This window comes from Ursus maritimus, unplaced genomic scaffold (assembly GCF_017311325.1).
Source record: "Ursus maritimus isolate PB19 unplaced genomic scaffold, ASM1731132v1 scaffold_11, whole genome shotgun sequence".
NCBI classification, from domain to species: domain Eukaryota; kingdom Metazoa; phylum Chordata; class Mammalia; order Carnivora; family Ursidae; genus Ursus; species Ursus maritimus.
In genome coordinates, this window is record NW_024423453.1 from 44,999,661 (window position 1) to 45,024,184 (window position 24,524).

At 40.8% G+C, this 24,524-nt stretch overlaps 1 protein-coding gene across 4 annotated transcripts in view; it reads right to left on the reverse strand.

Annotated features, from left to right (window-relative positions):
• Positions 1-24,524, reverse strand: part of PDGFC (platelet derived growth factor C) — a 201,329-nt gene that overhangs the window by 176,433 nt on the left and 372 nt on the right. For 2 of the 4 annotated variants that reach the window (XM_040626395.1, XM_040626394.1), the window contains exon 2: positions 23,882-24,115. In XM_040626395.1, coding sequence (XP_040482329.1) covers positions 23,882-23,999 — 118 coding nt within the window. In that variant the 5' untranslated portion in view covers positions 24,000-24,115. Of the gene's footprint in view, positions 1-23,881; positions 24,478-24,524 lie in introns of those variants that run through there. The other 2 variants (XM_040626396.1, XM_008685536.2) reach the window with 2 other exon arrangements.

The following is a 24,524-nucleotide window of genomic DNA, read 5'->3' on the forward strand; positions in this document are numbered from 1 at the left end:
AAAAAAAAAAATGAGATTCAGGAAACAAAACATTTCTGTTGTTTTGTTACTTTGTGTTTTTTGTTTATTTGGTTCTTTTATTCATTACTTATTTCATTCCTTATATTTGAGATGAACTGATGAGGGGTGATATCCCAAAATGAGAGCCTCAGTCGAGGTATAATTTCAATCACAGGCATAAAAAACAGTCTTCACTATTGGTCTTTTTTTCCATTCCCTTAACTAAAAGTTTAGTGTCAGAAATAGAGTTACGGTATTTCTTCCAAAAACAAAATAGTATTCCTTAGAGAATTTCCTACCTGCTCTACACCTGGAATTTGAAATAATTTTTTCCTAATATTTATTTATTTATTTGAGAAAGAGAGAGCATGAGGGCACGTGTTGGGGCGGGGTGGGGGGAGGGCACAGGAGGAGCTGAGGGAGAGAGGGAAAGTGAGAATCTCAAGCAGACTCCCCATGAGCATGGGGCCCAATGCAGAGCTCCATCTCATTCACCCCAAGATCATGACCTGAGCTGAAATCAAGAGTTGGATTCTCAGCCGACTGAATCACCCAGGCGTCCCTGAAATAATTTTTGTTCTTGATTTGCTAAAAGGCAGTCACAGAACAGCTGAGCTGAAATACTGCAAAGCATACAAGCATGCAGTCCCAGGGTGAATGCAGTACTGGCAGAAGCTGCCTGCTTTCAATAAGGGACCAGGTGCTGGTATGTCTAAAGGATACACTGTACTTAGAAAGGCAAGTCATGTATGGTTTCTCAATCCACCAGGCTCACCACATGTGACTAGCAGGAGTCTGTATGGTCCATACAGACCTCGGATCACAGTGCGCTACAGAATGCAGCCGAAAAGGAAGGCAGGGTTTGATTTTTTTATTCATGGTTTATATCACACCCTTGTCTATAAACAAAGCCTGTGGTGTGCAACCTAATGGCATGTTCCAGATGTTTCCAACAAGTGTACCAAAAAAAAAAAAAACCCGTAATATTTTCTTGATCTTTAAGGCTTAAGAGCAGGATGTACAGACTACACACTAAGCTTTAGAGGGAAAAAAAGGAAAGAAAAAAGAAGAAAACCCCATATGGTGCCAAATGTTGGCAGCTATCTTCTTTCTTCCCAGACAAAACTCTTAGGTCTTGTGAAAACAACATTTCTTGCGAAGTGCCAAAAACAACATAGATAATTGTCGAGATGGCTCTCCTCACCGACAGCCGCAACAGCCTTAGTGCTTTGACTGTATCCACAGCTAACCTCTGGGATAAAACGAAGAGCCAACTTTAAATCTTAACCCCAAAGGGCCACCTTTCGGAATGCCATCTCCTGGGTTTCTAAAAACAAGTCTTGCAGTTTAGGTGCTTTCCTTTAGAATAGAAGAAAAACCTATTGTTTGTATTTGCCCCCCTTCCTCACTGTTCAAATTAGACTTAAAAACTGCACAGCTTTGTTTCTAGGATAGCAATGATAGAAGATAATTACAGAAAATTTAGCAAAGCCTAAATGTATTTTAGGAAGCAAAGTATCAACACCCCTGTGGCTCCCCGACAGCAGCTGTAGATAAAATACTAGTAACATTTTAGCATACCTCATTTTAGTCTTTCTACATACATGGGAACGTTTCTGTGGGCATACATAAAAACATTTAAAATGCTATTTCCACCCTGCTTTTTCACTTCTCAGTATAGGGTGAGCATTTTCCCAGGAGGAGACAGCATTTTGATCACCACCCTGGGTCCCTTGAGTACAAAAACTTTGTATAATTCACAGCATTTCTCATGGGAGGTTTATTGGTCGCCTGGCCACCCTGGGGCCAGTGTTAAATTCACTGATGATATGTGTAGCTGAAATATGAGAAAGGTGAGAACAGATTACAGTGGAGAAGACTGAAGCCCAAATGCCCATCTCTGAACACGCTCAGTTCCTTGGTGATTTCTTGTTCTTGTTAAGAACCAAAAAGAGACACATGTATTCTCTGGTATCCTAATATTAAGAAGCCTTTGAAAGATTCATGATTATGCCTTTAAATACTCAAGCCATTTAAATGTGTGTACAATATAGAAAATGAGCCATTTAATTTGAATAATGAAGAGAAGTTAAAAAGCACTCATTACCTCCTGCCTAAGGGTGTGATCTCCTTGATTAATATGCACACTAATGGGAAAGAATCTAATGCTCACTTGTTTCTTTCTTCAGAGCATTAATACCATTTGAGTTGGTCATTAAGGAGTAATCACACACACACATGCACACACACATGTGTGCACGCACGCACACACACACTCACACTCACACACTGTCTGCGCTGCTGCAATGTTTCTTTATAACAAACCAGCCTCAGGAAATTATTAATGAGGGGTTAGGAGGTTACAGAGCAGTTAAACCCAGAAGAATGTGCAAAGAGAGAACTACCTATTCAGAATTGTTGGGGAGGACTGGCAGTCTGAAAAGGAATTCCTTCCTAGCCAAGAAATTTTCTATACTGTGCAAAGCCAAAATAAAGTGAGTCATAACACTTCATATTTCCTAACGGGGTATTACTAGAATGACCTCTGATTTTCTACGGAAATCAAGAATGCCACAAAAGAGGATATAGAACTGCTTCTCCTTGCCCCTCCTCCCCACCATGTTTGAGGAAATATCTGAAATGGTATAGATCCAGTCTATAGGAGAAGCTATATTGTTTGTAACTTCCGGCTGTACCTGCAGGAAAAGAAGGAGTGGATCAGAAAATAAAAGCAACTTTTGGAGCCAATCAGAAAATAAAAGTAACTCTTCTCAGAGGTACAAGAGCCCCAGCATCGCCACCCACCATCAGCACCCCTGTGTCCCTTTTCCTAGGCCACTATATGCTGCTAGAAAAAGTGGTGTTGTATCCCACGGTTACAAAGGGATACAGAATATGCCATCCTAAAATACGCCTCTTTGGCAGAAGGGTTATTTTGAGCCTAAAGCAACTGAGAATCAACAAATGCAGGAAAAGTTCTCTGCCCTCTCCTTATCTGCCTAAAAGCAGAGCATAAATTTCCTTTTGTAAAGGTGGCATAAACTCCTCCCCACCCCCCCACCCCCGCACTTTCCAGTACAAGGATGAGGAGAGGTACCCTTATCATCGGAGACAAAGAGATGAGTCTGCATAAACAGACCTGACTAAAATAACCCTTATCTCCCATTAGTTTCCCCCATAAATTTCTTTTTTTTAAGATTTTATTTTTAAGCAATCGCTACACTCAATGGCAAGTTCAAATTTACAACCCCAAGATCAAGAGTCACATGCTCCACGGACTGAGCCCGCCAGGCGTCCCTGCCCATATATTTCCCAGCCAATAAATTTTCCCACAATTTAATGCTCTTTGCTAAAATGGTATACAAGCCCCCGAGTTTAATTGCTACTTCAGGTTTTTCATTCCTTTCTGTAAAGCCCTTGTGCACATAAAATTTAAAATATTAACAAAATCTACATGCCTTTTCTCTTATTAATCTATCTTTTTTCAGTTTAATTCACACATAGCAGAACCTAAAAGGGCAGAGGAAAAGTCTACTGCTTTGTTTTTGCTTTTGGTTTTTTTTTGTTTGTTTGTTTGTTTGTTTGTTTTTGCTTTTTTCCCTCTCCCCTACAATTCTAGAAGAAATTTGAAAAGCAGTGCTGAGTTGGAAAAATCCTGCTTACATTCACAAATACATCGATCTTGGAAACGTGGATAGTTGTTGGACTGCTAAATGACTTTAAATTTAATGAAATGCAAAATTTAGAAATTGATAAAAACTGGCAAAAATGTCAAAATAAAAATATCAACTGATATGTCATTATAACAAATGTGCATAAGTTAACCAGGACTGTTGAGTGGTTTTCATGTTGAACACGTTGAACGTCATGATACTAACCTAGCAAATACAATTCAAATGGTACACAATAATGAAAAGACGGCAACCCCTGATCTACACCAGAGCCAGCCTTAGTTTTGTGATACTAACCTAGCCAGAGAAAGGTCTTTCTCAATATACCCAAAATCTGAGCCTGGAGATCCACACTCCATCTGATTGGAAAGATTAAAATCCTTGCTTTCTACTGCAGACTCACTGCACCAACGAGCAAAGCAAACCATTCTTAAATCCACAAATGTACTCAGGCCCCTGAAATGCCCCACATTTAAAATCTCCAGGCCATTTCAAGTATAAATTTTAGGGGCAAAGAGACTGCCAGTGAAATGTCTAAATTAGTAGAAAAAAACAACCACCACCACCACCACCACCACCAAATCCTTCCCCCAGGAATATTCTTCTGCTTCAGACTTCCTTCCCGAAAAATAGTAAAATGACAACGATTGGCCACATTAGCTTATTTGCTGTGTAACCTGGTTTAATATGTACACTGAAATGAAACAAAAAATGTCCTATTTATAACATAGACATTATATATTTAGGCAAAAGGACGAATCTGCTGGATTTTAAAATACTGGGTGTTTCCAATAATTAAAACTATTCCTAGAGCTTTTACTAAATAGCTCCATTGCCAACATCCTCCTTGCACTTAAATAAACAAGGTATTTTCCATAAAATAGAAGAGGAATCATGTAACAGTCAGAAACAAAGAATCTCAAGTCACAATATAATGATGGAGTTAGCTTAAATTATAGGTTAGTTATTACACCCAAACATACAATGGCACTGCCACGTGTCTTAGGAAATGTAATACTTACTGTCCGTTATCACCGATGTTGATATTAATATTCATTACTGTGTAGAGAATCACATAGAAATTTTCAAGAGCATTTAAATGAAAGTGTATTTTTTGTTATTCACCAAAATTATCAATAGCATTGCAACAATCCAATCATGTTGTAAGATAGAAAGTATTCTTTAACCTGGCATCTACTGCAGTACAAGGACCTAAGTCACATATAAAATGGAAAAATCAATTCTGGCAGCAAGATGAGAATGTAAACAGCACAGGCCAGTTTTCCCCAATGCTTAAGGCACTATCTGATAAATGTGATACCTAACACTAAATATTCAATAAATTGACCCACTAATGAACTGCAAAAGCCAGTGATCTTCCTCAACTTTCTAAGATACAACCAAAGAAATCTCCTTGGTATTTTTACTAATCTAATTAAATCCCGGATTTAAACACACAGAGGATTTAAACATTTTTTTTTCCAGTACCAAAACAATACATGAAAAGATTAGTGAAAAATCTGTGATCATTTAAAAATTTGTGGGCATAAAAACAACTGAATAAGTAGTCTGAAAAAAACAGTAAAGTTTGTTTTCTGTTTTGTGTATGTTTAAGACAGTCGCTTGCAAAGAAAACATGGTGAATTTTGTCTTTTTAAGGAAACACCAAAGAAAATCTTAATGATAAATGTTTGGAGTATCAAAAAAGAGTCTAAGCACAATGTTTAAATTACTGAACTCAAAAAATGAAGTAACTTCTTAAATATCGTGGATTCTATCCCATAATAAAAGAAAGATTTACATAGTCAAGTTTCATTTGCTTACATGAGAGTTACTCATAAAAAAAATTATTTTATCTTATAATTGAGAAAGGCTCCCCCCCCCCTTGCACAAAAGATTGCCACTTGCAGTCACCAGTTGTGAAAAACTTCCACTTGATGGCTTGATGGTTATATGACCATCTCCCAAAAAGCCAAACAGCCAATCTACTTAAGACATCCCAGCAACTGGGTTCCTGTCCAGATTGTTTCCTAGATTAGAGTCTCAACTAAAGGAGAATCAGAAGGAATGTGGGAAGAATCTAGGACATTCAAAAGGGTCATTAAGAATGCATTCACACTCTGGGACACCTGGGTGGCTCAGTAGGTTAAGCCTCTGCCTTTGGCTCAGGTCATGATCCCAGGGTCCTGGGATCAAATTCCAAGTCGGGCTCCTTGCTCAGTGGGGAGCTTGCTTCTCTTCCTGCCTCTGCGCACGCGCTCTCTCTCTCTCTTTCTCTCTTTCTGACAAATAAATAAATAAAATCTTAAAAAAAAAAAAGAATGTATTCCCACTCAAATGTCATCTCTACCAGCAAATGTGATTCCCTACCTCCTCCCAAACCTGCTCCCCACTGTAGCTTTTGTATTATCTTTGTCCCTTACATCGCTGTACAAGTACATCACGTGTTATAATCTAAATTTCTAGATATCTTTGTCTTGTAGAAGTAGAGAAGTGAGATGTGTACTCAACAATGCTTCTGAAACTTTATAGTTCTTAAAAATCTTGCCAGATGGTACTACTTTAAAAGTTGCCATAAAAAGACATAAAATATGTCTTCTTACCAAAAGTATGTGTGTCTGTTTTTTCCCAAATGGGTGAAACCCCGGTTGTCTAATAGCATGAGTAAGACACTAGAAATGAGAGATTGAGAATTACCCATCTATTTAAGAAGCAATCAGTGCTCATTGTCAGTAACCAATACATCTCACTCCCCCAGCTCGAGAACGAAGGATATCAGGAGGCAGCTGCCTGAATTCACAGCGAACGGAAGCACAAAGCCAGTCCTCACCTCTGCTAATTCTGCATGACTTCGAAACGAATATAAGTGAAGACAATTCATTCTCCCTCACAAAGACAAATAAAATGAATGTGAAAATAAATAGTCTGGTCTCCAAGAGTCCTGAACAACTCTCTCGCCTTAAGTCTACTGAGAACCGTGGGCACAGCCCTGTGCAGTCTGGGTACCGTCCTTATGTAAATAGCAGAGGGTATGGTTTTAATTTGGTTGTGACACCATAAATATTGGCATACTGAACATGTGCTTACTGCCATGAATTTTGAACTCTCTCTCTCCAGGGGCTGCTTCTGTTTTGTCCACATGCCAGAACTAAGGACTAACTTGCCCATAATCTCATATGATCAGAGCTGAGAAAATCGACTTTATTTCCAAGGGAAAAAAAATACATTCTTCGAGTGATTTTTGGAAATAATGACTTTTTCAAGATTTTGGCCTTTCAGGGGATAAATCACAGTTGTCAATCTCGAAACCCCAAAGCAAAAAAAGGAAAACCAAACTGAAAATAAGAAAGCACATGAGGAGAAATCTCACATTCACTAGAAAGTAAAGAAGGAGGAAATAATTCAAAACAAAAATTAGTTGAAGCTATTGAAAATGGACTTTTGAAAGTCATGCTTTTTCTTAAACTGATTCCAATAAACGTTAATCACAAAGTTCCCTGTTTAAAAATGATTTTCCTGGAAATGATACATTTCTTTTTCTTGTTGAGGAAATAACATTCTAAACAGTCATCACTATAATTTTGCTAATAAGGTTCTTTGTACATTCATTTTACTCAGTCTAAGCAGAAAGATGAAGAGGCCTTCCAGTGTATCCCCTTTTAGTTCCTCAAAATGAAGCCAGACATCAGTTATACCCCTTGGTTGTGAAATAAAGCATATGACTTCTTTAGAGCCTATCAGTGATGACCTATGAGACCAGATGTCAACACTACAACAAAACTGGCTGTGTTGGGTCTAAGTGGGCTGTTTTCACTTCACTTAAAAGTCCTACCACCTCATGGGACACTGAGCTAAAGATGAGTCAACAGTTTACTCTCTGACACTTGAAAATTAGGAGAGAAAAGACACATACAGAACTAGAATGTAAGGTAGAGGGCGGTAAATTCTGCAACATTCTGGGAGTTTAGACAGGTAGACGTCCAGACTGAGAGAAACGTGAAGGCTTCATGGAGGAGGCGCCAGTCAGGCTGACCTTGAAATACACGTAGGCTTTGAACATGCAGAGTGAGGGAAGGTGGTGGTTACCCTTCCAATCTCCCCACACGCACTAACTGGTCCATGGACTCATCATTTGAGAGCCAAACTATTGCCAATGCCTTCAAACCGGTGGCCTTGCCTCTAGCTTCTCTGTATTTTACAATCATCCTGATGCACCTTTTCCTTTTTTTTAAAAGCAAAAAAATAAATAAATAAAACCCAAATCAGATCATTCAATGGACAGTTACTGATCTGTTACGGTATAAGATTACGAGAACGGAGGAAAAGACAGGCTACGACATTAAGGAGCTAGTGCAGAAAGCAGGTAGCCTTCTCCTGAGGACCTGTAACGTGACGTCTAGACACTCTCCTTAGTGCGTCAGGGTCCTTCACAATCATTGAATAATTTTCTCAGTCTTATTCCCCACCAAATAGAGCTGATTTTTCAATAGACTTTGTGCTTTCTAACAAGTCTATGCCTTCTGCTTAGAACCCTCTTCCTTTCTAGGGAACTCTCCTTATCCTTCCAGACCCAACTCAAGTGATGGCCTCATGAGAAGCCTTTCATGACCACGAAAGGGAACATCTCTGGGTTCCTTTGGCATTCTAAGCACATCTCTAGTGTATGAAAAGCCACATTGATTGTCGACATCAAGTACTCAAAAAACTACATTTTGTTTATCTGTTTTCAGGATGTGCCATGGTAACTAGAACACAAGGCACATGATGTTTATTGGACAGAACTGACTTCTTGGTTAAAAGAGTTGCAAGGGCAGAGGCATGGAGTCATCTCTGCGGTGAGGAGAGATCAGCTTTGTGCAATCTTTTTACTGGAAAGATTGAGGTGAGATCATAGCAGACTTGAGAACACCCAAGCAGGCCCTTGTTACTCCAAGTCTGGTCCTCAGCCCAGCAACAGCAGCAACAGCACCTAGGAGCTTGCTAAAACACAAATTCTCTGGCCTCAGCAACAACCACGAAATCAGAATCTGCATTTTAATAAGGTCCCCAGGTGAAGTTTGAGAAGCACTGAGTAAACACAGGGAGAGCTCTACTCTAGGGTGATTATTCTGCGTCAGCCTCGAATGCATGATCCATCAGGGGTGGGAAGGCGTGGGAAAAGCCTTCAAAGGAACAATAAGGACATGTTTTTCACAGTTTAGGTCATCCGCACCTGACCTGGGGTGATGACTATGAGAATGTAGAAATTACAAACATAAAGATAATTACTTCATTCAAAAATAGAAATGTTTTCATTCATTAGCTTGACGATAATTCTGTGCTTGTTTCATGTTCTGTATTACACATTTTAAATGTTTGTGAAGGCACGTGATTTAAGCAGAACAAAGACGATGCATTTGAAGTCGCATTCTCAGACTTGGAGCTCTGAAAGCAAGCCCAGCTATGAGACAGGAGTCCTTGAGACAGATGGGTAACTGGATGCTAGAATGGCACCACGGGGCCAACAGGGTAGGTACCGCGACACCAAAGTGACAGTAAGATTTTCAAAGGAAATGGCCAGGAGCTGCTCTATGAATGCTGAATCCCTCAGACACATCCAGGCTCCTGCTGCTCCCACCCCAGCTCCTCTCCGACAGGCTCCACTCAGCAGCGGGTCTGCGAAGATAATGAAGAGGTCCAAATCTGTCACGTTTGGTGTTTAAATTTCCAAAGGACGAGGCTATCTTATTTCTAAATCATAGGGTGTTTCCATTTGAAACCATTCTAGAACTCAGTATCTCTTAAGAGTGAGTTGAAAAACCATGTCTTGCAGAAATGTTCATCCTGGGATAGGGGACAATTTCCCCTGCTCAATAAAATTCAGGAGCAAAAAAATACAGTGTTTTGATCAAGGCCCAATAGTCATGGTTATTCAACAAGTCAGTTCCAAGTACACGTCGCCAATGATTATAGGAAAATAAGATTCCCTGGGATAGGAGCACACACAATCCTTACTCTGCAAATGTTCTCAGAACACAGCCTCTTTGGGGAGAGTGGAACACACCTACTGAGGTATATTCTTCTCTTGAGCAAACAATAGTTGTAACTTGAACCCACCTCCAACAATTTTATAGGTGGCTTTAATAGCTTTTAAAAACAAAACAAAACAAAACAAAACAAAGCACCCCGTGTAGTGCTTGCAACAGGTGCTAGAGCTTCCACAGCAGAGACCCCCGAGGCATGCAGAGGTTTGCCCCCACTTTTTATGATTTTTCAGGGCACACTTTAAGGGCATCAGCACCAGAAAGATAAAGTAAGGGGCATTAATGTGATCATTTAACTTGAATGTCCATGGTTGTTTTTGACATCTCTGCAGCTCTGGAACAGGTTAAAAGTCCCTACTAATTCTGGTTTAGGTGTGTCTTTTTAACACACATTCTTCTACGTGTCACTCCCTTCCCCATCACTACTGTTGGTTAGTGCACACGTAAATCTCTGCCTCCGGGCCCCAGTCTTTCCTCCATCTCCATATCCCAGAACTTGCCATCCCGTCATTTTCTAGGTGGACTGACCCAGCAAAAACATCTACTCCTGTTATTTTGCCTCTCGTGTTACTGACACTTCTACTTGAGACGTTAGGCAGGACTAGAACGTCCTGATAGGGGCTTCTCCACCCCACTGGCAGGGAGCCACAGCTACTATTTTTCCTGCGTCTTCTGTCATATTCCCACTTGGTCAAAATTTGTCTCGAGGCTCACTTCCTCCAAAATTTAATTTCTCCTTCTCTGCCAGAGACACTTGAGTTCTTTAGGCAATAATGGGACACGCTGTCTAACACTCTGCTGCCATTTCTCCTGTGTTCCTTCAGCAACTGAAGGACATTTCCAGCCCAGAAGTCTTATCTTTTGTTACACATTTAAATTTTTGTTCTCTCTGGATCTCTCTCGAACCCATCAAACAAGAAAACAATCCTGCTTCTTTCCTCTTTCTTTCTCTCCATTCTGGAGCCACTTCTTCACCTGCTTCCTGCGTAACTAAAACTTACCCAAAAGCCTTAAAAACTTTACATCTCACTTCTTCACTTTAGTCCCACACAATTCTTCCTCCCACGTCCATACCCCCCATTACACTGAAGGGGTTTGTCGTTCTTGTTGTTGTTTTCGGTCAACATTGAAAAATCAGAAGCTGTTTACTCATCGATCCCAGCTATCTTGAAACTCTACTATATTTTACCCTGTAGGCCAATTTCTTTGACTTTTCTCTCTCCTTCCTTGGCACCCTCCTCCATCTGCCTTAAGATTCTTCTATTTTTTTTTCTTTTTTTCCCCCCTCTCTCTTTTCTGTCATTTCTCTCACTTGCTTCCCCCTCTCTTTACTACCTGCCTCATGGCTCTGGGCCACAAATGTGGGATTTCCTTTTCCTCCTAACTGTATTGCTCACTTTTCAGCAACCTTCACTCTGTCTCTGCCTGCTGCACACCACGAGGCCTCAGATTTCATCTATAATGTGGCTGCCTGAATCGCTGGGTGGGAAGGCCAAGGGCACTTACACTGAATGGCGCAGAATCCTCTCCTAGTTAGTCCAGCCTGGGTAATACATCAGTGTCCCTCCTTTTGGGTCGCTTGTTTCTAATCACCTGCCCACTGAATCTATTTCTGAGGTCTCAGAACAAATCACATTGGACTCACTGCATGGATTTCCCAGACTCCCTTCCTCGTTCCTATTTACAGCAGGCTCCCATCTCCTACGATGCACTCCACGGTGCCCTCGATTCTGCATGCAACACAGGTCACTCGTCGTTCCAGGCACTTTTGCTCAAAACGGAAGTCTCCCCAGACAATTTTCCTAAGGGCTCTGCTGTAAATAACTTTGCTTTTGCCCCCATTCCCACCAAGCACTGTATTTTATCCTCTACTTCAGCTCTTCTCTCCCCACTTGGCTATAAACTACTTAAAGGCAGAGACTGAGTCCGATTGAGCGTCACATCTCCCACCGTGCCTCACGGTGCCACGCAGGTCCTGGAGTCACTGTGTGGTGGTCACCTCCGTGTGCTTCGTTTTTATTTAGGTGGCATATAACCACGCAGAACTGTGTGCTGTACAAAAGGGGTACATGGGTAACTAAGGCAAAAAGATGTGAGCTGTTGTTTTTAAGGTCACACAGAATCCAGCTGAAAGGCAGAGCTTAGGTTTTCGTAGACTCAGGCCATCTAGCCCTAAGTTACTCATTAAAGGGAAAAAAAAAAGGAAATAGCAAGTCACAAATTACACAGCAACTATAATATCCACCATTGTCCCTTGTTTTTGAAAGCTTGTGAAGCTGGAGCAGTTATTTCCGCTGCCAAACTTCCAGCAGTAACACTTAAGAGTTGCCAGTATGGTATGATGCCATCAGTTTTCAAAACTTAGAAAGGCTCATTGAGTTTTACTGAGGTTTCTTACACAATCTACTTCCTTTAAGGCCAAGGGAGCCAACCCCGATTGAGAGAAGTTACAGAATGAAAAAACGTTATGGTATCAACGTAGAAATTATGTCGCTTCCCTTCCTCACTTCAATTTCCACCGCCACCGGTCATCACCACCAACGCACAGCACCACGCAGGCTTGCGTTCCCGCCCTCCCCTCCCTTTGGCGGACTGTTCTGGAGCAACCCTCGTACCCATTTCAGAGAAGGTAAATTAATATCCTAAGGTAATAAAGTGGCTCCCTAAGTGAGACAACTTGGGGAGGACTTTTTTTTTTTTTAACCTACATCTCAAGTAAGACAAATGAATGTCACAGGAGGTTGGTTATAATAGCGGTTTTATCATAAGACTGGCAGAGTTACAGTCACTGTAAATCATAACTGTTGTTGGATTTCTACTTTACATAGTCGTACTTATGAGTCTACTCTTGTAAGCCAGAAAAATTATTTTACAATTAGTTTAGACATGTCTGAGCCCAGAAGGAAAATTTCAATTTCAATCATCTTATTTTCCTTGAACAGAACCCAGTGCTACCAAAAAAACAGGTCAACTCAACTTTTCACGCATGGGTGTCTAACCATTTTCCAGAGTTGAACAAACTCATAAATGCAAGTGCTCAAAATCTTATGTTTTCAAACTACAGTATAATATGGCAATCATGGGTTTCCTGTGCACTAAAGAAAAACAAACATGTAAACAAACAAAAAATAAGCTTGAAATCTCATTTTTAGAGTAGAATACAGTCACGGTCTATAAAACCTAATACACACCCCTGAATTTGGATTGCAAATCTATCACTTAAAACATCTAGTAAATGACCCAATTTGTTTACACGGCCCTGTACCTTTTTACGACCTTTCCATAAAGAAGTTATTACATCCATTCCCTTTATTTTGTTTAAGAGTGTTTGAATGAGCCCCAGAACCACAAGCCAGTTAAACAAGCTCCCCTTTAGATGGATATGGTCTCATATAATTTACCACTACCGGAGAAATTTTCAAAACAATGTTTGTAGTTTGGAAACACCACACATTCCCATACACCAGAAGTATTTCCTGTGCTTTCTGCAGTTTTAAATGCTTGACAGATATATTAAGTAAGTTCTATTTTTTCCATTTTTCCAACTAAAAGTGTGGCATTTGCACGTCTTCCAGAAGATTTGCACCTCTGTTTTGCTATGGTAGGTTGGTCATTCAGAAATGCTTGTAAATGAAGATTGCAGGGGAAATGTGAAATCCATACACTCTAATTGATTTCCTAGGATGTAAATGTTAGTTCTAAAAGGAAACCATTTTAAAGCTGTTAGTTTAATGGGGTACCCGACTGATGCCTATTAAAAGTTATCAGCACAAATTAAAGATAAATTTTATACCATGAAAGAAAACCTTTTCTAAAAAAATAAACATAGAGATCATTTGATTGCTAATTTTGCATTCTTCTTCTTGCTTATAAACCTCAAGCCTCCTAATATTCACAAGAAAACAGATTAAAACTACTGTTTCAAGGTTTAGCATTTATCAGTTAGGTAGCTAGACTCTGTCAATATCTCTCGCTATCTGAGCCAGGTTGTGACCTGGGAAACACCTGCTATTTTTAGACTGTTGATTTTTCTAGAAACAAACATTTTTGACTGCAGCGACTAACACAAAGTAAAGATACAGTTGAGCCCATCATACAGCTCTCCAATATACGTAAAACTGCATCTCGAACTCTAAGAGAACTCTGAGGGCCAGTCCCGTCTCTTGTAGAGGCAATTCACTTTCATGTCGACCCCAGAAATAGAGTGTACTTTTGTTTATAAATAAAAGCAAAGTCAGGAACAAAATGCATACTTACAGAGACACTGCTACTTCTTTAATAGGAAGCCAGGACCTTTGGTTACCTACAACATAAACACAGTTCCAGTGGAGGAGACCAGTATCCAGCACATCCCACCTCTGACTCGGGATGTGCAGATCAATGCTTTTCATACTGACACTATCCAATTTTCTTTCCTTGTTTTTATAGTGTTTCCATATCCAAGAATCACTACAAGGAATACAGCTGAATTTGATCTGTCCTTTGGGTAATCCGATGGTAAATCACACTCTAGTAAGAAGGAGTCTTTAGTATGTATTTCCATAGAGCAATTTGAAAACATCAGAAGCTAGTGTTTTCCTGTGTTCTTAAACAATGTGCACCCTATGTGTTATGTCTCCGGTTTAAAGGATGATAAATCAGAAATGAATACTGCAGGTTCCCCTTATTCCCAAACCCAGTAAGAAATTTCCAGTAAGGAACTGAATATTTCTTTCTTCTCTCTGCTCACATCTTAATCACATTTTAAGCAAATGTTCCTTCTTAGTACGCTGATTTTCAACATCGTCTGATGCCATAGGAAAAGAAATTATAATGCTTTAATCACTCTTAATTTGCATTTCTAATCACCTCAGACTATGAATGTGTGTGGCAGTATGGGAAACAAGCTGTGATTTATTCCTTGGTGGAAAAAAAAAAAAAAGGATAAGTAATAAGACTCTTTAAAAGACAGATGTCCTTATAAATACCCAGCAAAAATAACTGCCAGAAACAACATGAGATAAGTATCACGTAAGTCCAACTTCTGTTGTTAATGGTTTCTGATCTCTGTAGCGACTCAAAAGGCAGGTGCAATAGCCAGCTGGGCATATTTAAGCACGGAAGCCTATCTCCATCTTGCAAACATTGAAAAGCCTAAAATAGTAGCCACTCACCAACAAGGCTTTCCTCGAATGCAAAAAGCATAGCTTCAAAAAAAGTGGCATGGCATCTAGAAAGCACATCCACCAAGAAAACCCATTCTTTTCAAGTCCTTAAATACCACAAAATATTTCTAGCACTGTCTACAAGGGACCAGAATGAGCCTCACCAGAGAAATGCTGTAGTTACTCAATGTAGAGTAACCTCCTAGGAATTAATTTTCCACAAAACTTGAAAGCCTTTCCCTTAAGAGTGTTAAGGCTGTTTCCTTTGCTTCTTGCCACGTAAGAGCTTCATTGCACTAACTCAGTGTGCTGGAGGCTGCCTTCCTTGTACCACAGTCCCCTGATCCCTCACCCAGCCTCATTCCGCATGCCGTCCATTTTGTGAATGAAGTGTGAAAATAGCTCTTTGTTTACATAAAGGAGGCAACAGAGAGCAGTGTAGACACAGGGTTAGCTTATTTGAGTGTAACTGAGGCTGTACAGCCTGCCCTTCTCACCAGTTCAGAACGGCCAAACACGCCTAATGACCGGGACAAAATTGCAACAAGAAGCAGTCAACTACACACTCCAAAGCAGAACTCCGCTACCACATGCCTGCTTCGAAAATAACTGAAAATGAAGGGTTTTCACCAGCTCTGAAACAGGGAGACAACCTTCTCTTTTATTCTGTTCGTTAAGTGCAAACTCTGCACAAAGCACACTGCGAACAGCATCAGGGCCTTTGAATATACCCATCTGGGACACCTTTCCACTATTTTCTTGCCTCTACTCCTACTCAACACTAGACTCTTCTTGTCTCCCACGGGATATGCCTTTTCATGCCTGTCTTCTTTTGTGCAGGCTGTTCCCTCGGCCTAGAATGTTCTCTTTTCCTCTCCCAGACCCACTTCAAAATAGGTCACCTGCCCCGTGGGAACTTTCCTCCTTGCACTTCTCTTCCAAGCAGGATCAACCACTTAGTCAATCAACAGAAGATTTTTGAAGTGCAATAAAGCACCCCGTGCTCCCATAGCACTTTGAGCACGGCACGGCCAGACCATGAGAAAAGGGAGGATCCGTCATCATTCTTGGACAGAGCTTCTCAAGGACAGAACTGCATCTTAGTCTTTGTGTATCCAGCACCTAGTGCAGAGCTTAGCCAGGAGCAGATGCTTATAAATATTTGCTGAATAAAAGCAATGTTCTAATAAAACATTAGACCATTTAACTCATGAAGGAAGAAGCATGTGACTCTGAGTCCTGGCCTGGAGTCAGACCTAGGTCCAAACATTGACCAGCTCTGAGATCTTGGCTAAGCTACTTAGCTAGTGAAGCCCTGGTGTTTTTCCTCATACCTTATGGGGAGGTTATAAAGATAAGCTCTAAACTGTCTGCAAACACTGAGCACAAGTGTGGCAACTAACAGGCACTCAGAAGGTGTCATTATTAAGCATTACAAAACCAGAGACCCACCGTGAGATCTTTAGACCCGTCTACCCACCCACAAAGAATGCATCCAAATACTGCCCTTCCTGTGTCTCTCCTGAGAGCTCTTACTGGCTTACTGGTGTCTTATCAGGACACAGAGCAGCAGTGCAAATGGATATCCTTGCATTCACCATCAATGTGCCTCGAGCTGTTTGGTGATGTTGGTTTCCCTCAGAAAGACAGACCCTCCATCCCCCACTCCCTGCTACAACCCAAAACACAGCTCATTTGATTGAGAAATGGCTCAACTACTATCCAATAGGGTAAAAGCCAAGTTAAAAAAAAAAATCATAGTTTGACAAGAAAGCAAAATTAGTGAAGCCAGCCTGACAAAAACAAGGTTTGGCTTAGGCAAAAGTCAAATGAACAGGAAAGAGGCTGCGCAGTCACCAGGGGACTGGAAATAACTGCTTGGAGATGGCATATGAAGTCTAATGTGAAGTCAGGTAACAGAATTGGCTAAGCTCCGTTTAGTATGTGCTCTCATGAAGTAAAAGGCAAAACAAGCTAATGCTACCCAAAAAAATCACAGTTAATAACTTGACTTTAACGATAAATGTAATTAGTATAACTCCTCTTTAAAATTTTTAGCTCCTTTTGTTCTCACATTTAGAAACTTCACAAATAAAATTTTGGTCATTTAATCCTATTTTAGGCAAGCCATTCAAATCCACAGCTATGAATTTACTTCCTGATGTTCTTGACTTTTGAGAGAAATTTGAACTTCTGAAAGGAATATCCTATATATTAAAATGTAAATAAAAATTAAAGTCACTCGGGGCCTCTGGGTGGCTCAGTGTCTGCCTTCGGCCCAGGGCGTGATCCCAGGGTCCTAGGATCAAGCCCCGCATCAGGCTCCCTGCTCCGCTGGGAAGCCTGCTTCTTCCTCTCCCACTCCCCCGGCTTGTGTTCCCTCTCTCCTGGCTGTCTTTCTCTGTCAAATAAATAAATAAAAAATCTTTAAAAAAAAAAATTTTAAGTCACTCATTAAATCCATTCAAAAGAATAATAGGTTGTGCTTTCTAGAGCCCACCAAGCCATGCTCATTTATTCATTCCTATGGTACTTTTACCAGTGAGACATCCTGCTAAGTGAAATGTTTAAAATTATTGTTTTAAAAAAAACCTCCCTTGTGGAACCAAGCGTTCCTACGTCAACCATCCTCTTCATCAACATCAATAAACCAAACTAATGGAATAAACATCATCTATCTATGGACCTAGTACACTTGCTTAAAATAAAGTCTGGACATGTAATAGTAATAATTCTAAAGGTGGTATCTCAAGTTATTTCCCAAACTATCAGATTTCTACCCCAACAGAAATACTATAATATATATTAGCCAGATTATCTGTTCTATTTAATTAATGTGATTATTTTCAGATTGTTTTCCTCAGTATTCCTGTAAGTTATGTTTCAGGATCAAGGCTATCCCATCTTCCTTTACAACCCACAAAGCATGCAACCCTCTAAAATAATAAAGAATGGGTTTCATACGAAGCATCAGAATGTTAAAACTAGAATTCCATTTGCCCAGTTGGTTCTTTATGTAAGGAAAAATACATCACCACATTAGCAGTTTAATACGGTTGTACTCAACAGTGACCTAGACAAAGTCACTTTAGCCCTTTGGGTCTCACTTTACACATCGGTGAGGACAGGTTCTCGGGATCCTTCCAGTCCTAACATTCCACGCACCGTATTTATTGTTGATGTCTACACTGTGCATCTGTGAGCCACAAGCAGAAGATGGAAAGCATGCTGCTTTTGGAGGCATCTCAGCCATTAAAAATTTACCATTCTTCAGATCCTTGGTCCACATTGCACAACACCCCATCTTCAGGAAACACAGAGGTATGCACTGCAATGGCACTTTTAAGAAAGTAACTAGCACCAGTTCTAGCAAACCTACCCACTTGCTTGGTACCTTCTTATTTGGTAACATGGTATATTAACCAAAATTGTAATGTAGTACTCTGATTAGCATATCACATCACAATCAATAAATAAACAAGCTTATCTTCTTATGAGAAATGTAAAACAACGTGGAAGTCCCAAGACCAAAAAAGACACCTTCAAAGATGACCTACTATTACAGTCAACACCATAGTCTTACTTTTTAATAAGGCACTACATCCAGAACCATCCAACAAATATTTATTGAGCACATACTACATATAATCTCATTCCAGGTGCTAAATCTCACACAAAGAGCATGTTGAATAAGGTCCACACTCTCAGGAACTTACGTACTCTGGGGGCGGTGGGTGGGGTAGGTTTACAATTACTTAAGTGATTAATACCGAAAAGAAAATCAAAAAGTGATCATAAGTACTATGCAGTTAATTTACACCTTGATGTGATAGTGAGGGCTGGCTAATTCGGATTAAGCGGGCAGAACAAGACCTCACTGAGAAGATGATCCATTTAATTTAGAAGACGGTAAGGTGCTATCCACGCACAAGCACCTGATCAGTGTTGCCCACAGAAACAACAACCACTGAGCGAGGCTTGCAACCCCATACCGTGTGTGTCATGTCCCCTGCTTCATCTCATTCCCCAGTCCCCAACCCTTGACGAATAAGGTAGAAACACAAGAAGCTGCAAGAAGGAGGCTTTAAAAAAAGGCCATATCCTTTCCTTACTCTAGGTCCTTCAAGCCTCAGCTTGGCCTCAGCTGCCCAGCAGGGAGGAGAAGAGTGAAGGGTTGGAATTCCAAAATGACTGAAATGCTCAGTAGCTAAAAGAGTGAAGATGGCTAACAATCAATATGGCAGGCATACTGATCAATCAGGAAGGAGGCCAGCAGGGTTGAAGTAGTATCCTAGAGGTCCTGAGCTGTGTCAAATATTAACCTTGTAGTTTCTGACTCATAGATGGTCAGTTTGTCCTAAAAGGGTAGCACTGGGTCCTTCCCAACCCATATGGAATATTTCAATATTTTAACAATCTGTATAGTAGTACTGGGGCATACCAACTAAAAATCAACCACTAGAGGTGTCCTTAGGAAATAAGAGAGATTACAAAAAACAAAAACAAAAAAACCCCCAAAACACAGTTGGAGGTAGTGGTAGAGAAAAATAACAGAGAGACTGTTGTTTAATAAATGAGTTACATAGAAATTATACAGCATCATATAGAGATATTCAGGCTACATATGGTACTTCCAGATAAAACAATCAGAAACATCAAAATTAGACTAAGTAAATAAAGGGACTTGTATGACCGTTTTGATTAACACAAATAGAAACCTATGGGGAACATTTCAGCAATTTTGGAAACATTTTTTGGGGGTGGGATACAAACATTATGAATGCATTGATTCAATTTTTTATTTACTTAACATATAGCCCATTATGATTAGAATTCTGTCTCTACAAAAAGGGTGCAAGTTTGTAAAAAAAACAGAATTTTAGCACTATAAAGGTTGAAAAAAACATGAAGTGGAAGAGAATATACAGAAGATCTGTAAAAAGTAAGTGTCAGGAAGGATGAAATAAGAATAGACTTTCAAGCTAAGATTTTTGTGTCTGAGATGGAGCTCTACAAAACCTCACCACTGGGGAACCTTTAGTGTCAGATCCTGGTCTCTATTTCAAACTACTTAACAGATAATATACTAGTCCCTAAAGCTTCCTACAGACCTGAACACCTTTTGGAGGTAAATTTAATATACGTCAGATTAACTGTAAAAGATAACAGTCGGTAGGAGGGAAATGTTACCAAAAAAATAGAATGGGGCTTTTTTGGTCACCAATTGTGAAAAACAATATTCATCATTACATAATGGCACTTCGCTTCTTCAACTTCCTCAACAGTCTCAAACAGAGCAGAGAACAAGGAGGAAGTTTTCTTTAAAAAAAAAAAAAAGGCCTCTAAAAACAAAAATAAATGTCACAAAGGTCACACACTACAACTTATAGACTAACTCGCAGGAAGTCCCTTTAGCACAAGGTCAGAACCTATCTACTCTTGGACACTATTCTAAGGATTATGATTATCTATCTTCAGTAAAATAGAGCTTTGAAGCTACCCCCTTGAAAGGGTAGGGGGGGTGGACACAGCTTTGTGGGGCACAGGCACATGGCAAGAGGAGGAGGAGTAAGCTGGCATTAAAAAAAAGAGAGAGAGACAGGGAAGCCACAAACACAAGATACATGTATTCAGAAAGGCATTCCTAGAGGACCATTTGTCCCCAAAGTAAATGGCCCCACGGGCCACGAAAGTTCTTGAGGAAAAGAGCACATACAACAAATGATCCTCATAAGCATAACCCTAACAAACAGAGACATATTCCAAATCTGCACTCAAAATGGTTAAAGAGAATGAGAACCGGAAGCACATTTTGGCTCCATGGGTAAGTTAAAATCACTCACCAATGACACAAAGTGGATGAGGCCTTACTCTAACAACTTTGCGACTGGGTGTCTATTTGAGTGATATGCAATTGATTAAGTAAGCTTTGTTTCTTTTTGTTTTTTGATGCATAGGATTCCTTCTTCTACAACGCAGAAGCACCATCCCAGAACTTACTGGTTTCATAGCAGGCATTCTCCTCTAAGTGAGTGCACACAGATATCAGTCATTTTTCCCATGGTCATACGGGAAGTACAGGTCAGAAACCCTATATAAGTGAGCATTCTTATCTTTTATCTCCTTCTTTACATTACATCTGGAGACCCTTGGTTTATATGTGAGACGTCAGGGTTAGAAGTCAGGTTAAGAATTAAGGACACAAAGGTAACTTGCAATATTGGAGGATAAAGCTATTCTCACAGCAAAGTGGCAAGAATTGCAATATAGTATTAGGTCAAAAACCAGGTAACGAATGATAACAGGGTACCTGACGCAGATCCTTCAAAATGAATTTTTAAGCACCTCCACGTGATCCGATCGAAATCCAAATATCTAGCATTGGCTATAGCAATCAATTTCTATTTATTTATAACACCTCTTGGGACTCCAAGTTACTACTGAGATGAGGCAGTCCTGGGGATCTGATTGAATCAACACCTGGGAATTTAGAATACCAGAGAAAGGAGAAAAGACAGCATCATTGGGGAGAGGTCTCTAAAAGCATGAATGAGTGCCTATAGTCACAATAAATAGATCAATTTGGACATTTGGCACTTAGAAGACCTTTCACAAGACGATGCAAGGTACACACTGGGCCAATGACATTTCTGTGGGGCATCTCCCGAAGGGTTTATACTTCCAGAATTGGGCAATCGTCAAAATTGAGAATAACAAGAGGGTAATCAAAAATCAATCATAACTCACTACGAGGGCAAAAAAATCCCACCTAAGGGAATGGGATATTTTAACCCCTCCCCCAAAAAAAGAAGAAGAAAAAGAAGTTCCAGCAAATTTGTTCACATTCCAGGGGGATCATCATTGGCACCTACCTGTTATCCTCAAATCTTGGAACCCTAAAGCATAAAATCAACCTGAGCATGTGCAGGAAAATAGCTCTATATTGCCCCCTAGTGCTGGATAGTTCCACTTCTCCTGAAGCTAAAAACTACAAGGTGAGTAGTTCTCTACCTCTAGTTCCTTCCTGCTGCCAACCCTCCCAAGAACTAAACATAGCCCAATCCTCTACCCACTGATTAGGAAACAGCCAAGCTATTTTTAGCATCATGCAACTTAGGAATGGAAATGGCCCAGCCTCTGATGGTAACAGAATGTGTGTGGCCTGGCTTAATGAACTCACCTCTCCAGAGGGTGTGAACCAACTCAGTAAAGTGGCCAATGACCACATGAGAGCTTTGGGGTCCATTACAAAGTGATGACGACGGTAGGTGCATCACAAGAAAGAATGACAATCAGAGGCACAAGTAGCAAAGGGAAACGGAAGGTGAAGGATGCCAGGGCAGGCTTAAGAAAACAGCGCAGGAGGAGAAATGATAATGGCACAGGAACAATAAAATATAGAAGACAGAAGCCAGGAATATTGTGCATTGTCATTTTGGAGAAGCAGGTCTGGTAAGAAGCAATATTTTGAACTGGACATTTATTTTATACAAAAAAGAACAAAGGTTGGTCTGATCTGTCTCCTGCCAGGGTACAGCTGGTGCTGGGGCTCCTTTGATCACTTTACCCCAGTCCTCTGCAGCTCCCGTGATTAGAGATAGATTCCCTAGGCTGCCCTTTGATCAGCAGCTCAAGCGGCCTGCAGGTGCCATGTGCCATCACATTAGCAAGTTGTAAGAAGCAACTACATTAATATTGGCTGATAGATAGATGGCTGCACAAACAACGCATACAAATAATGTCTACAAAAGTCCCAGGAATCCTTATTTAATCTATCTTTGTACTTTAAAACTTTCTGTGCTTTCTTAAGGATGAACACTTCAGAGAGCTTAAATTCAAAGTCAAAGCCTGAAAATACCCCAATATATAAAGAAAAAGTTTGCTGTGACTTAAAAACACAGCACACAACATTCTGATTTTCTAGGTATGCTGCTTGGGCTCATTTCCCCTGGCTAATAAAGTGACAGCATTCTTGCATTCGTAATAGATGGCATACAAAGCAGTGAAAACATGTACATTTCTTTTCAAATAACATTAAGAGCCACCACTTGTAAACAGGGTATTTAATATTCTAATTTTAGACAGCCTACATTAACATTGTGGTTTCATGTGCAGTATAAAATTTCTATTTACAAAGTATTCTCGAAAATGACTTCATAATGGTAGATCAAGAGAAAAAGAGTTTAGAAATTGAATGATGTAAATCATATGGGGTTCAGAGGCTAAGCAAATTACACACCCTGAAGCTGCCCTGGCTTTATGAAAGGAGCCTTTCTCCAGCTCTGTGCAATCCCAGCCCAAGGGAACTTGCATCTGAGAGTTTTCTAAACATTTCAGGTACACTTGAAAGCTGAAAGTAATTCTCATTTCCTATGCAGGATTAAGTCGTTTCCAGCACACACAAAATAGCAGTCATTCACCAACACATATAAAAACACACGCCAGAAAGGTAAGGACTTCAGAGTACAAAGGCACATTAAAAAAAAAAAAATAGAGCGCAAGAGAAATACAGTTTTTAACTCCCCCTTAAAACGTCCACACGGCCTCTTGACCTCTATATTTCCTATCTACTTACTGATTAATTGATGCCTTTCCACTCGGAGTGCTTCAATTAATGTGGCTGAGACATTTCCTCCAACACCCCCCTCCCCACGAAAAAGAAAATCTGAGTAAAGTCAAACATGCCAAGACTCATTCATTTTGGATTCATTTTTAGAGGCAGTTCTTGAACTTAAAACTCTGGCAAGGAAAGGTTCTGCAATGTGCGTTTGAACTGACGTTCACAATCGCTCCCAGAATGTCCTCTCTAACTGAGCCAGCAGTGGCACTCACGTTGCCCTGTTACAGCTTTGTGGCAGCTCCCGAAGTTGCAAACTGCACGTAACCTCCTAAAGTCCATGCCAATGAACGCAGCGCGCATTTGCATGGATAGAGAGACGATTATACCCTCGCAGGCTGGTGTACATCACACACCAACGCACAATGCCAACGTTAACACACACAGCGAGAAACAAGAAAGGGGAGAAAGGGGTAAAAGACTCACCGTTCTGTTCCTTGTTGCTGGAGTACTGGAATTTACTACTCAGGTTGGACTCAGCCTGAGTCCCGTGTCTCTGGCCGGCCAGGGCAGATGTCAGCAGGAGAAGCCCGAAGAGGAGCATTTGGCTGACTGGGGCGAGAACTCACTCACGGCGGGCACTTTGGAAGCAGCGACTCCTGAGTCTCTTTCACCACCGCCAGGGGAAGGCTGCACTGGGGTGGAAGCGCCGAGCCTGCTCTGGCAGCAGAGAATCGCAGGGTAGTTTCCACATAATCCCATCCAAAACTTTTTCCTAGAGCCCTCTTCTGTGTCTCCAGTTTTTGAAAAGGATCAAAGCAAAACCTGGACCTGAACCAGTTTCCCAAGGTTTAAACAAATCCTGAGCTGTGCCGAAGTGGTGGGGGTGGGGGTGAAGACGAGGGAGGAAAGAGGGGGTGGGGACGCGGGGGAGCCGGGGGAGCGGCGAGAAGTCACCAGCAAGTTGCTGGGAGCACCTGTCAGTTCGGGGGACAGGACAGAGGCGAAAACTCAAGGGTCGCGCGAAGCCAGCCTCGAAGCCAAGTTGGCGGCGAGCAGTTTCTGATCAATAACAAAGCTGCCAATAGATGCGCTCTCCGGGCGCCCCTCTCCCCCGCCCCACCCCCAC